The sequence below is a fragment of the Cervus elaphus genome, chromosome 12 (assembly GCF_910594005.1).
Source record: "Cervus elaphus chromosome 12, mCerEla1.1, whole genome shotgun sequence".
NCBI lineage: Eukaryota > Metazoa > Chordata > Mammalia > Artiodactyla > Cervidae > Cervus > Cervus elaphus.
This window is the reverse complement of record NC_057826.1, coordinates 58,325,139-58,340,073: the sequence shown is the minus strand read 5'-3', so window position 1 is coordinate 58,340,073 and position 14,935 is coordinate 58,325,139. Positions and strand designations below refer to the sequence as shown.

The window sequence follows — 14,935 nt, the reverse complement described above, 5'->3', positions numbered from 1 at the left end:
TTTTTTGCAGATTTTTTTTTTTTTTTTCCTGAAACACTTTTTAAGCACAATTTTCCAAACTGGGTGGAGGATGCAGCACTGAATTAAAATTTCTGCTGGACCAAAAGAGCTTATCGAGAAGAGACGTCACGATCCGCTCCGCAGGCAAATCGCGGTGGCACGCAGTCCCGGAGCTGCCTCGCGCGACACAGCGGCGCCTCCGCCCGGAAGCCGCCCAGCAATCGCGGCTGCGGCCACCTGGGACCACGCGTGAGGGTAGAGGTGCCACCCCCATCCAGTGTCCTGGGAAAGAGAGGGCACCGACTCTGGAGACCCTGAAACCTCAAACTTACTAGCTGAGCCATTTGCTACCCCCTTCCGGGCTGTGAATATCCTTCAGCCACACAAGACCTTCTTGGGAAGAAAGACTTTTTTGCAAGAGTCTGGCTAATTCAGCATTTCCTCGTAATGAAGGGAGGCTCGGAGGTGCTTGGAAGTACCTTTAGCTTCTGGGCCCCGGCCCGGCAGGCGCAGGCGGCGGGAGGACTCGGAGCTGGGGACGCTCAGCGCCAGCCGCACTTCCGGATCCCGGAGAGCGGCGTCAGCGGAACAGGCGGCTCCCAGCGCGGCGTAAACAAGGGCCCTCCGCGGCGAGAAGCGAGCTGGAGGCGGGGCTGACGGGCTGGAGCTGGTATCAGCCCGAGGCGGACCCCTGCCGCCCTGCTCGCGTCCCAGCGCCCTGGCCGCCCCCAGCCCGCAAGCCCTCCTCAGGCGGCGAGAGGCCGTCCTCGCAGAGACGGGCCGGGAGGACAGAAGCCCGGGCGGCGGGGCGCGGCCGTAACGCCGAGCCTTTCGCCGCCGCCGTGCGTCTCTTTCTTTTCCTTTGTCTTTTTCTCCTCCGCGGGTGCGGGGATTCTGGTGAACCGAAGTGCAGCCTCAAGATGGCCGATGGCTACGAGGACCTGCGGGAGGACGAGCTCCCAGGGCCGGCCTACGAAGGCTACGAATCCGCGGAGCTCGCCTGCCCCGCCGAGCGCAGCGGCCACGTAGCCGTCAGCGACGGGCGCCACATGTTCGTCTGGGGCGGTTACAAGGTCAGTGGGTCGCGGCGGGCGTCGGCCAGCAGTTACTGGTCGGGGGCGGCGGGCCGGGCGGAAAGGGCCAGCGTGGCCGCCCCGGGCGCCTCAGCGCCCCCGCGCTGCGACTCCGCCGGTTGGTTCGTTCTCTTGCGAGTGTGGGAATCTTCCCACGGGTCTCCCCACCCGTCCCAGGGCTCCTGGACTGTTGTCACGCCCGCCTTCTGCTTACAAAGCCTGCTCCCCGCTCCCTGCCCGCGCTTACCCAGCGCGCTCTTAGATGTCCGAGCTTTACCTGCGGAGGGCGAGGCGGGCGATGCGAGATCTCGAAACGTGTTTTTATTTAAAGGGTTGGGGTGTAAGAAGGGACGGTGTGTGAGGTCACTCTTTATTTGTTATCGGGCCTCCTAGGAGCACACTCCCTTACAGAGCCGGGGTCCGGTGCCCGCTGGTCCCGTGGCCCAGTTATGGGAGACGGCCGCGTAGGGAATATGCACCGAAATTCCCCAAGGCCGCAAGAATTGGCTTGTTGAAGCTTCCCGCCGGTTCAGGAGTCCCGGCTACCCTGTGCACCTGCCATCCTAGTGTTGTTCGAATGTTTCGGGGCTATTTTCCTTTTGGTTGCAGCTGAGAAAGGGTTGAGATTTTTCACATGAAACTCCTATAAAGAAAATTAATGGAAAATTTGTATCAATAACCGGAAAGAAAAAAAGATCAACAGTAACAACTTTTAACTACAGAATGCAGCCCTTTGACCCTTAGTCATGAACCAGTATGATTAGTTACCAGTTGAGAGCATGTAGTTGTGTTTCTTCTCTTTTCCTCTGTCTGGAAATCCTGCCCAAGTGCCTCCTATTTAAACCTTCTCACTAGTTCTCTTGCCCTTTTGCTTTTAGAGCTTCTTAATAACACTCCACATTCTAGAATCGTCTTATTTCATTTGCTGGGGTGGTTTGGATCTGTTCTTACCAGAAATATTTTTAGTCCCTTTTTTTAAAAAAAATGATCTGCCCGCGCTTTAATTTGCTAGAAATCTAGTCCTGGACAGCAGTGCCTTCCATGACTTAGAAGCACTAGGTGATTCTGGTAATAGATTTTAGCTTATGCTACAGTTGATGTGACCATTTTTTGAGATGACTCTGAAAAGATAGCTGGGGGAAAGCTGTCTTGATTACTTCCTTTGGTTCCTTTTTCCTAATCCTAATTTATCTGACATGTTTTCCCCAGCCTCCAATGAATAGGTGTTCAGAGGAGGGTATTTGGTAGGAGCAAGGTGGCTGGTACTGGGTGACTTTTCTTAAAATGTAAATAATTGCCTTGGAGAAAAATAAAACTGTTAATCGTCAGTAGGAAGAGGGAAGGTGAGGGGAGAAGGGGAGAAAAAGGGTTGTGCAGGTGGAAGATTCTGAAGGTGAGTTGTGAAGGGCCTGGATGCCCAGGGCTGAGGCGGGGTGGAGAAGCGTAACTAGTGAAGTAAGTTTGTAGTTCTCAAACAGGCTTCCCTCCACATTCTGGCTACAACCCTAAGAGTACCACACAGCGGAGGCCCTTGGGAGATTGTTTTGATTTCAATAAACCTTAGCTTCATACACAGAAGTCAGTTTTCCTCCTCCTGCCAGACTGACGTACTCTGGGTCAACCTGCTATCTTGCTGCCAGCGTTTTTGTTTCATAAGTGGTGGAGTGGAAAGAGAAATGTTTACATGCCCAGATGTTCTCTTCTGTGTGTTTTTCAAGCTTGTGACTCTGACACCCATTCCTAGTGAACTGCAGCTGTTTACTGTATGTCAACCTTGTCCAGAAGGTGGCCAGGGTGGTTCAAAGTCTGGAGGGGTCAGGCGGAGTGGCTGAAGTTGCAGATTCAGAGAAAGGAGGCTGGAATTGTGGCTCCACCATTCCTTGCGGAGTAGCCGTGGGCAACTTCTCTGAGAAACCTACACCAGTTATTTCTTATGGTTGTTGTGAGGATTAAATGTAGCACTCCATGGATAGCACTTCGCTGGTTCTGGCATATAGTAAGCTCGATCTGAAGGGAAATGGAGCACAACAAGGAACTTAAAGATTTTGTACAAGGACTTGATATTTGCAGTTCTGCCCTCTCTGCTTCCTGGTAGAGAATAAATGGGTAAAAGGGAAGAACGTCTGGCCTGTTAGTGTGGATCAGGTGCTTTCAAGGTTGAACTTTCTTTAGCCTGCCAGCATGACACAGATAATCTCCCATGAGGTCATGTAACTCAGATTTGGTGCGTGGAGTGTTGAGGATAAAGTGGCCTTAGAGATTACCTGGAGAGCTCTTAACTTCGTGCATCATTGCAACTGCTGTATCAAGAATTTGAATTGAGGCCTGTCTATATTAAGCATTACTTTGAGTATGTGGCATGGGGTAGGGAGAACTGTACCTGTCATAGAATTGTTGAAACCTGTTTAACTTCTTGTAACTCTCAGTATCTCAAATGAGATAGATGTGAAAAAATATACAATAGTGCCTTTTTAGAATACAAGTTATTTTTTGTATTTGCAACTTTTTGTTGTTGTTTTAGAGTAATCAAGTCAGAGGATTATATGACTTCTATCTGCCTAGAGAAGAACTCTGGATCTACAACATGGAGACTGGAAGATGGTAACTGTGCATATTAAGAGGGGGACTAGAACATCCAAATAAGGTTGCAAACAAAAACATACTCTGTAAAACCCATACTACTGAATAAAAGCACTTTAATTAAAGATGCTAACCTAGCTGTATATTTTGAAAACAGTATTCTACTAGTTTAGCTTAGCTTCTAAGCTTAAATACTTTTGTATTTCTTCAGTAGTTACTAGATGCTTTTATGACCCTTGAAGAAATTTCTATTCAGAACTGTGTCAAGTATTATAGCAATATTAAGAGGTAGAGGCTTCAGATCCTGGAATGGAAATACAATAAAAGTTCCATATGTATATTCAGTATGTTATGTCTTGTTATGTATTTTGAATGTGAGAAGAATTTCTAGACTGTATTTGCTAGAAATAAAGGTAGTATTCTATTTTAATGAGTTCTAATATTAAAATTTCTATGCACATTTCTTTGAGTTAGCATGTTTTGCCTTAAAAACAAAATTAAATTTGCCATCCATGCAAACTGGGGTTATTCTGAAAGGACTTTTTGCCAGTTTCATACCAGTAATACTCGAGTACATTCTTAGCAGAATTAATGAATTCTCAAAATGCTGGGTTGGCTGGGTTTGAGGATTTAGAAAGTAGTTTTCCCCATGGTTTGCTTTATGAAAACTTAGTCTGTTATATATTTTAGCTCATTAGAGATCTCAGAAGTAGGAGAATACTAGTTCCACTTGATTTAAGAGTTCAACAGAAAATAAACCAGGATTATTTTTGCATATAGCCAGTGTTAATCTAGCTGTTTAATGATCTTTTTCTAGAGAACTGGACATTTACAATTGTATTCCTTTAATGGGGAAACTTTAATTAAAAAAGAAAATTCAACCCCATAAAGAATTTTTACAAAATCAGCCTATCAAAACTTAAAAATTGGGAATTCCCTAGTGGTCCAGTGGTTAAGACTCCATGCTTCCACTGCAGGGGGCACGGGTTCAGTTCTAGGTCGAGGAACTAAGCTCCAGCATGTGCCACAGCACAGCCAGAAACAGACAGACATAAAGCTTAACACAGATGAAGCGATATTAGGAGCAGAAACGCTTGAATGTCATATTAATATTCTGAATCTTAGAATTAACCTTTTGATTCAGATTTACTTTTAGACTTAGAATGAGTTAAAACAGGTAAAGAGCACTCAGAGGAATGGTTGGCCTATAGTAGACACTACCTGAGTGTCTGTAGTATTACATAAGGTTGGAATCAGACTAATTTGAATGGCTAACGGTGACTGAATTAAAAAACACTTATTAATCTGTCAGGACTGAGATATTGAAGTTTTCTTCCTTTGGGTTCTTGGCCCACTCAAAAAACAAAACCATCATTTATGGTCAAGTAACTAGAAAAAGCAAACAATTTAGTTAGAGAAATGTTAAGATGGTTTGCTCCTAGAGTGATATATGACATGTAGGCTTTCAGAACCTCCCATGCTGTCACGTTAGTGCCTGCTGGCACAGCCTGTGGAGGGGGTGGAAGGGACAAGTTCATTCTTCTAATTAATTTTAGAGCTAGAAGAGACCTCAGCATGGCTACTCACACCTTATTTTTTCCTTTTATTGTGGGGATAGAATTAGAAGAATGGATACATTGTTGCATTTCTTCTTCTTGGGGAAATTTATTTACATTCAGTTCTTTCCCTCTCAGGAAAAAAATTAACACTGAGGGTGATGTTCCTCCTTCTATGTCAGGAAGCTGTGCCGTGTGTGTGGACAGGGTGCTGTACTTGTTTGGAGGACACCATTCAAGAGGCAATACGAATAAGGTTAGTGTGTGTAAGGATGGTTTAAGGTAATTTTGTTCTTTTTCAGACCACTTTAGATTTCTAAGGTTAACCCAGTTTATTCCTGTTCAAGTTCAAAAACATTTGTACTTGATTGTGATATGTTCTTTGCAGCTACTTATTCTCTTATTAATAAAATGCTTTAGTATTAGATGAATATTAGTAAACTAAAAACAAGATGCAGTTTGGGGGGCGAGGTGGGGTATTGGTGGCTCAGATGGTAAAGAATCTGCCTGCAGTGCAGGAGACTTGGGTTCCATCCCTGGGTTGGGAAGATCCCCTGGAGAAAGGAATGGCTATTCACTACAGTATTCTTGCCTGGAGAATCCCATGGACAGGAGCCTGGCAGGCTACAGTCCATGGAATTACAGTGAGTTGCACACACCTGAGCAACTAACACACACAGTAAAATTTAACTGGCCACAACTCAAAAAGCTGTAAGGAGAAATTAACACTGACAAAATTTCATATACTAACATTCCTATAACATGGCACCATAAGATACTGTTGTTCAGACTTTTGTCTATGTTTTGCCCAAATAGGAAAAAGGCATGTTTTTCTCAGGCCCGTACAAGACAGATGCAGTCAGAAAGATGCATGTAATATACGTTCAGTTAGTTCAGTTGCTCAGTCATGTCCAGCTCTTTGAGACCCCGTGGACTGCAGCACGCCAGCCCTCCCTGTCCATCACCAACTCCCAGAGTTTCCTCAAACTCATGTCCATTGAGTCGGTGATGGCATCCAACCACCTCATCCTCTTCTCTTCCCCGCCTTCAGTCATTTTTCCCAGCATCAGGGTCTTTTCCAATGAGTCGGTTTTTCACATCAGGTGGCCAAAGGATTGGAGTTTCAGCTTCAGCATTGGTCCTTCCAATGAGTATTCAGGACTAATTTTCTTTAGGATGGACTGGTTGGAACTCCTTGCAGTCCAAGGGACTCTTCAAGAGTCTTCTCCAACACCACAGTTCAAAAGCATCAATTCTTTTGGAACTCAGCTTTCTGTATAGTCCAACTCTCACATCCATACATGACTACTGGAAAAACCGTACTACTAGCTTGGACTAGACGGACCTTTGTTGGCAAAGTAATGTCTCTGCTTTTTCATATGCTGTCTAGGTTGGTCATAACTTTTCTTCCAAGAAGCATGCGTCTTTTAATTTCATGGCTGCAGTCACCATCTGCAGTGATTTTGGAGCCCAAAAGATAAAGTCTGTCATTGTTTCCACTGTTTCTCCATCTATTTGCCATGAAGTGATGGGACCAGATGCCATGATCTTAGTTTTCTGAATGCTGAGTTTTAAGCCAACTTTTTCACTCTCCTCTTTCACTTTCATCAAGAGGCTCTTTAGTTCTTTGCTTTCTTCCATAAGGGTGGTGTCATCTGCATATCTGAGGTTATTGATATTTTTCCTGGCAATCTTGATTCTAGCTTGTGCTTCATCCAGCCCAGCATTTCTCATGATGTACTCTGCATATAAATTAAATAAGCAGGGTGACAATATACAACCTTGACGTACTCCTTTCCTGATGTGGAACCAGTCTGTTGTTGCATGTGGCCATTGCTCAGTTTTCCAAATTTGTTGGCATATTGAGTGCAGCACTTTCACAGCATCATCTTTCAGGATTTGAAATAGCTCAGCTGGAATTCTGTCACCTCCGCTAGCTTTGTTCATAGTGATGCTTCCTAAGGCCCACTTGACTTCGAATTCCAGGATGTCTGGTCTAGGTGAGTGATCACACCATCATGATTATGTTTTTTGTATACTTCTTCTGTGTATTCTTGCCACCTCTTCTTAATATCTTCTGCTTCTGTTAGGTCCATACCACTTCTGTCCTTTATTGAGCCCATCTTTGCATGAAATATTCCCTTGGTATCTCTAATTTTCTTGAATAGATCTCTAGCCTTTCCCGTTCTATTGTTTTCCTCTATTTCTTTGCACTGATCACTGAGGAAGGCTTTCTTATCTCTCCTTGCTAATCTTTGGAACCCTGCATTCAAATGGATGTATCTTTCCTTTTCTTCTTTGCCTTTCACTTCTTTTTACAGCTGTTTGTAAGGCCTCCTCAGACAACCAGTTTGCCTTATGCGTTTCTTTTTCTTGGGGATTGTCTTGATCCCTGGCTCCTGTACAATGTCATGAACCTCCGTCCATAGTTCTTCAGGCACTCTTATCAGATCTGATCCCTTGAATCTGTTTGTCACTTCCACTGTATAATCATAAGGGATTTTATTTAGGTCATACCTGAATGGTCTTGTGGTTTTCTCTACTTTCTCCAGCTTAAGTCTGAATTTGGCAATGAGTTCATGATCTGAGCCACAGGCAGCTCCCAGTCTTGTTTTTGCTGACTGTATAGAGCTTTTCCATCTTTGGTTGCAAAGAATATAATCAATTTGATTTTGGTATTGACCATCTGGTGATGTCCATGTGTATAGTCATCTCTTGTGTTGTTGGAAGAGGGTGTTTGCTATGACCAGTGTGTTCTCTTGGCAAAACTCTATTAGCCTTTGCCCTGCTTCATTCCATACTCCAAGGCCAAATTTGCTTGTTACTCCAGGTGTTTCTTGACTTCCTACTTTTGCATTCCAGTCCCCTATAATGAAAAGGACATCTTTTTTGGGTGTTAGTTCTAAAGGTCTTGTAGGTCTTCATAGAACCGTTCAGCTTTTTCAGCATTACTGGTTGGGGCAGAGACTTGGATTACTGTGATATTGAATGGTTTGCCTTGAACACAAACAGATCATTCTGTCATTTTTGAGACTGCATCCAAGTACTGCATTTTGGACTCTTTTGTTGACTGTGATGGCTACTCCATTTCTTCTAAGGGATTCTTGCCCACAGTAGTAGATATAATGGTCATCTGAGTTAAATTCACCCATTCTAGTCCATTTTAGTTCGCTGATTCCTAAAATGTCACCATTCACTCTTGCCTGTTTGATCTGTTTCAGTGATATATGTAGACACTTTTAAAAAAATTCGTTTATTTAGCAACTTAGTAAGCACCTTACTGCGAGCACTTGCTTAGACATTGGAGACAGATGAATGATACAGTCCCCACCTCTAGAAGCTCACATTCTAGACGGAACACATATACATAAACAATTTCAGGAGCATAAAGAGAAACAGAGTCGGCTCATAGTAATAGCTCAGTAAATATTGTTGAATCTGAAAAAGAATCCTTACCATTGTGTTTGGTAGGACAGAGGAACAGAAAAACAAAAAGTGTTAACCCAAGAGGTGATGCTTGAGTGGAATCACATACTACAATTGGAAGGGGTATTATGCAAGATATATAGGTACCAAGATGCAGAGTTATAAGCAGATATGTCTGGTTTATGGAAATGCCAAGTGATTTGGTATAGATGGAGCATGTGGGCTGAACTGGTTTCAGATTTCAAACTGTGCTCCTAGGAACTCTAGGGATTTGTGGGGGGATGCTTTGGAACACCTGTGAGAGAAGTATATAGGGTTAGGCAGGCTTCACACCACCCTTTTCCTCCTTCCTTTTAACAATTGTAGCTCCACCTATTTATTTATTTACAGTTCACCCTAAGGTAAATCACAGTTCACTTTAATTAAATGAATAGTGTTGCATGCTCTTTGGGTTTGGACAAAAGTATGACGTATATCCATTATTATAATGTCACACAAAGTATTTCCCTGCTCATGAAAACTTCTGTACTTTGTGTATACATCTCCTCTCCCCCCCTAAACTCCTGCTAACTATCAGTCTTTTTATTGTCTCCATAGTTTTGCCTTTTCCAGATGGCATGTAGTTGGAATCTGTTTTTCTCTTCTTTGCCATCCAGAGAAAAGCCTTTATGACACCACTCATGGCTCACCCATGCATCAACCCGACACGCTCTGAGTGGCGAACTTCCCCACTAGATGCTGTAGCTTTTCTTTCAGTGTTGAGCCCTGTCACACTGGTCCTGCCCAGCAGCACGTGGAGGTGCAGGGGAGCATGTGTTTTCTGTTTCTTCATAGGACAGCCACAAGTTTTGCCCGTTCTCACAGTGAACCCAGATTTTTGTTGGGTATGTTGTAAACAGAGAAGCCATTTCTTCAGGTTCTTATTTTTATATTTAGGCGTTTGCTTAAGATTTTGTTGGAAGAAAGGGTTTTGTGCCTAAAAGGTTTTGTGAGGCACTGCTGTAGGTTATAGTTGAGCCATGTATTTTTCAGGGTCAAAGGGGAGAAAACTTAACTTTGACACAACATGAGGAAACTTGGGGGAAAGACTAGTTGTGGCTTTAGTAAAGGGGAGTGGTCAGAGAAATGGTTAATAGTTAAATGAGTAGGGTTGAGGAAGCTTTAGGAGCCTAAAAAAAAGAAGTTAACTTATTGACTATTTAAATGTAAGTACCTGGATGTGAACCCTCTGAAAGACAAATGAATACTTAATCTTTTAAGATTTATCCTTAGCTCCTAGAGTTAAGTGGGCACTTAATTATATGTTTGTTAAATTGAATTTGAATATGAATTGCTAAGTTTGATTTTTTTTTTTGGTAATACCATCCCAATATACATAAATTAGATCAGTACAATTCAAAGTGCCTATCTCAGGCAAAGAATGTAGTAAATTAACACACTTTCTAATCTTTCAGCCAGAAAGTGGTATGGGGGAAAAAATAGGCTGAACACAAACAAGGTGCACAGTGACTTAGGTAATTTACATTCTGGCAGAAATTTCTTATCTAGACTCAGACTAGGTAACATTTTGCAGACTGGCAGCCAGTTTGCAATTATACTTTTAGTAGTACTGAATTAGACATTCTTATTAGCATAAGTGCAATAACATTAAATGCCATGGTTGAATTTCCTTCATGTAACAAAATCTTAACATTGCTTCTGGCAGTTCTACATGCTGGATTCAAGGTCCACGGATCGAGTATTACACTGGGAAAGAATTGACTGCCAAGGAGTTCCTCCATCATCAAAGGACAAACTCGGTGTCTGGGTATATAAAAACAAGTGAGTCAGCAGCACTATAGGTTTGGGTTTTTATGTGGAAAGTACTTTGCCATTCACGTATCCTTCGCTAATAACCATTGTAATCATGTAACATGCCTCTGAAGGCCCATGAAGATTAAGTAAATTAACGTCAAAGCACCTAAGACATCGTTGTTAGCCATATTAGCCATTATTATTTGAATAAGTATTTTTATATACTCGTGTGCCTTCTCAGCTCATGGAATATTACAAAACAAAAAAAATCTCTTGTATCCTATGGATGTTTGAATTTTTAATGTCTTGGTTTTTTATCAAACAGGTTAATATTTTTTGGAGGGTATGGATATTTACCTGAAGATAAAGTATTGGGAACTTTTGAATTTGATGAAACATCTTTTTGGGTAAATGAAGTTTCGTATTTGCATATGTGGCCTACTTAGTCTGTTGAAATAATATACTTAGTTTGCTATTAGCTTTGTTCATTTTGCCCTGTTAATAAACCAAAGGTTGTTTTACAAACATTATTTGTGAAAACTAACTCAGATTCTTTCTTACTTTCTGTAGAATTCAAGTCATCCAAGAGGATGGAATGATCATGTACATATTTTAGACACTGAAACGTTTATCTGGAGCCAGCCTATAACTACTGTGAGTTACTGAAAAATAATGAATTAATTATTAAAGCAAAGCTGCCTCAATGAGAAGGGCAGTTTGCAAGTGGTGTAAAATTGACAGCTCATTATTCTCCAAGGAGTCTAAAACTAAAAAGTTAATGAATGTATAGACTAGCCCAGTATCTGTCATCTAATAACTGTTAAAAGTGGTATTGTCTGTAATTAAGTAAATGACCTAGTGCTGGATTGGGATTTAAATTACTCAAATGTTAGATATCTTTTTCCTCTGACACGGTGTCATATAATGTGCTAGCTTTTATTTTAAAAGAAAAGTAAAGCAAGTAAGCATTCTATTAACTAGCCCATTCAGTAATGTTTGCCAAAAGCTCCCAGTTTTGGTAGTCAGCCTTCAGTACTGCTGTTTATTACAAGTTTGCACTTCAGCTTAAGAGCTCAAGTGTTCTGCACATTCTATCCCACCTCCAGAAAAGACTTCTGGTATTTATAAAACGTTCACTTATTCATTATTGTTTTTATGACAACTAGGGTAAACCACCTTCACCTCGTGCTGCCCATGCCTGTGCAGCTGTTGGAAACAAAGGCTTTGTGTTTGGAGGCAGATACCGAGTGAGTATATAAAACAGTTTCAAAGATGTGCTTTTCAGTTACTCAGAAAGATAACTAGTTAATTTATCCTTTTTTAGGATGCTAGAATGAATGACCTTCACTATCTTAATCTGGATACATGGGAGTGGAATGAACTGTAGGTATCATTTAGATAATTATTTAGGAAAGTTTTGCAAAAAAATTCCAATGGATTTTCCCCTTACTCTCTATTATTAGTACATAATATACCTGCTTTCCTTTTCAGTAACAATGAATTTAAGTAAACATGATCACTAAATCCTTAGGGAATCTTTAAATTTTAAGTTCTCATAACTGTATGTCTAGCACATAGCATGTGCTCAGTGTTTGTTGAAAAGATCTAACGTTGACCCTCATTCCAAGGAAATAGTTCATTGAAAAGCATGTAGTTGTTAATATCAAGAAGCCTTTTTTAAAGTCTCTTCAAAATTCCATATAAAATTTTAAAGAAAACTTCAGTATTTCTCTGCTTTAAATACAGTAGTGGCTTTTAAATGCAGATATTGTAACTTAGCTCTCATTTTCAGAATTCCACAAGGCATATGCCCAGTTGGCCGATCTTGGCACTCACTAACACCAGTTTCTTCAGATCATCTCTTTCTCTTTGGAGGATTTACCACTGATAAACAGCCACTAAGTAAGTACTTTTAAAATATTTTAAACAGTTATTATATGTCATTCATAAGTAATATATAAATAGCTGGAAAAAATCAGTATTTTAGGTATATCAGAGGGCTATAGGGATAGTTAGAAGGTTTGGTATTAATTTTGATCCTATAATATACATAGAATTGTTTTCATATGACACATCTATCTGTCCAGTTTTAAAAAAAAAGTTACCTAGAGCTCTTTGCCGTGCTAAATGGCTGTAACATGAAAAGGGCTTACATGCCTAACTGCAGGGAAAAAAAGGAAATATACTTTCTGTATCTACTCAAAATCTGATTTATTATTGTTTTTACTAAAGCTGAACTCTTTAAATATCAGTGTCACATTGACAGAATAACACACTTCATGCTTTTTTCTTTGCTTTAATCAGGTGATGCCTGGACATACTGCATCAGTAAAAATGAATGGATACAGTTTAATCATCCCCATACTGAAAAACCAAGGTATGAACTATTTAAAAGGTAGTTCTTAGGTTGAGTAAGGTCCTTAGAGATGTATAAGACTGGTAATGAATGAGAAAATTCAGTTGGCTGCATTCACTTCCTCATAAAAACCCTAGCATTCATTAAGGTTTAGCATCATACCTTTTGAAAGAAAACCAATGTTCTTAGTATTAGTACTTTCTTTTTCATCATCTGTGCATGAAAAACAGGGCTGAATTTTGCTTTTTGCTTCATCAGAATACTGACATCGTTAAAATTTATACTAAAGCTCTTTACCAGAGTAGGACTGTTTCTAGATTTTTCATTTGAAAAAGGAACTTCTGGTTCTCTTCTAGGAGAGAATTAAAAACCCTAAAGAATCTTTGAGGGTGAGGGAATCAAGAACTTTCAATCAAATGTACAGTTACACTGTATAACAAATATTAGGAAGTTGAATTGTCCAAAAAGAACCTGTTAGAACACTGCTACTTTTCTTATCTCAGAATTGTTACAGAGACTGCTAAAAGGAAATGATATAGTCAGAATTGGTGTTCAAAGCACATGTGTATAACGTTAGCTTGCATTTTTGTCCATGCCTCTAACCTAAGTAGTATAGTCATGCCACTAGGATGCCTTTCGGCACAAATACTCTTTCCAGAGAGTCAGGCCTGAAGATGCTTTGTTTACTCAGTAAGAGTAAAACATTCCTCAGATGTTTTGTGTAAGGACAACTGACCTTGACTGTGAAAAGGAGAGGGCATATACCACTCATCTCCCAAAGACTTTTATTGCTCATAAAAACTTAAGAGAACAGATTGTTCAGTTCAGACTCCTCATTGCATAAATTAGGAATGGACCAGAGAGATAATGATATCCAGATAAAAGACATTGATTTTTCTAGCTTTTTGTACTTTTGAGATAACTGTGTCTCAATTTTATGTTTTGGTCGGCGCTAAAGACCTTTAGTCTTTATTTCATCATCTCTAGTCTCTAGTATAAATCATCAATTTGGTCTTTGGGGTGACTTCAAACAAGTTCTTGTTTTAAATGTAGATTATGGCATACAGCTTGTGCCAGTGATGAAGGAGAAGTAATTGTGTTTGGAGGGTGTGCCAATAACCTTCTTGTCCATCACAGAGCTGTAAGTACACCACCCTTTATTAAAGGACACTTCGTATTATTGCTGAAACTTTCTTGTTAAGTACTTTTAATGTATTCTTGTCTGTTTTTCAGGCACACAGTAACGAAATACTTATATTTTCAGTTCAACCAAAATCTCTTGTAAGGTAAGTAACTTTTTACTTGGTACATATTTTAAATTGTTTCTTAAACACTTATTAGTGTTCTTGAAAAAATAGGTTTATGGATAATTTAAGGGCAATAATAAACTTTCATTGATAAAACTATCCAGTTCCTGTGAAAATCTTTAAAGTGCTTTTTGTTTTTTGGTAGTTTTTCAAGTGAATATACTTCTAAACAGTAAAGTGAAATTATTTTTCTTTGTCCACTTGCAGGCTAAGTTTAGAAGCTGTCATCTGCTTTAAAGAAATGTTAGCCAACTCATGGAACTGCCTTCCAAAACACTTACTTCACAGTGTTAATCAGAGGTTTGGTAGTAACAACACTTCTGGATCTTAAGGCTTCACAGATAATGCCTCTGATCACTTGCATGGACAGCAATTCTGTAAACATCAGAGTGAAATCATTTGTATAATTATATACACTGTTGTAGTTTGCAGCTTTTTAGTTTTAATGTGCATGTGAATGGCCTAGAGAACCTATTTTTGTGTCTAAAGTTTACAATAAATGTATTTAACAGCAGAAGTTAATAGTTGGGCTTTTTACCCAAAGGAATGATTATTTCCTATTTGGTAACATCAGGGTCTATATCTGTAGAAACATTGTATTAATTATTCCTACCACTATCAAAATGGTCAAGTTACTTTCTAAAGACATTAATATTTTAGCTGTTTGTTTAATGGCATGAGTAGTCTATTATGTTGAATTTAAAACAGTAGGCTACATAAAGTGGTTGTTGATAGGACTACGCTGGTGAAAGAAACCTTTCAAGGACCAACGGCCGTCCAGTCCTTGACCCCAGTGCTTTGGTGTAAGGGCCGGGGCAAGCGGAGTTCCTCATGTTGACTCAA

General features: G+C 40.6%; 1 protein-coding gene and 1 pseudogene across 1 annotated transcript; one reads left to right on the top strand and one right to left on the bottom strand.

Annotated features, from left to right (window-relative positions):
* Positions 1 to 22: 22 nt before the first annotated feature.
* KLHDC2 (kelch domain containing 2) lies at positions 23 to 14,609 on the top strand. Its single transcript, XM_043919023.1, has 13 exons — positions 23 to 1,073; positions 3,595 to 3,674; positions 5,348 to 5,465; positions 10,341 to 10,456; positions 10,755 to 10,836; positions 11,000 to 11,083; positions 11,596 to 11,676; positions 11,754 to 11,812; positions 12,222 to 12,331; positions 12,734 to 12,806; positions 13,839 to 13,926; positions 14,019 to 14,071; positions 14,300 to 14,609. Exons 1-13 carry the CDS (start codon positions 921 to 923, stop codon positions 14,421 to 14,423), a joined length of 1,221 nt encoding a protein of 406 aa, XP_043774958.1. The 5' UTR covers positions 23 to 920; the 3' UTR covers positions 14,424 to 14,609.
* On the bottom strand, positions 9,447 to 9,570 carry LOC122706054 (annotated as a pseudogene).
* Positions 14,610 to 14,935: the final 326 nt, after the last annotated feature.

Bases quoted from the DNA above. Each gene is read 5' to 3' on its own strand.
- KLHDC2 (XM_043919023.1), top strand. From the start codon at position 921: ATGGCCGATGGCTACGAGGACCTGCGGGAGGACGAGCTCCCAGGGCCG. The intron at 3,675-5,347 runs GTAACTGTGCAT...TTTCCCTCTCAG, and splicing joins AACATGGAGACTGGAAGATG to GAAAAAAATTAACACTGAGG. The intron at 5,466-10,340 runs GTTAGTGTGTGT...TGCTTCTGGCAG, and splicing joins CAAGAGGCAATACGAATAAG to TTCTACATGCTGGATTCAAG.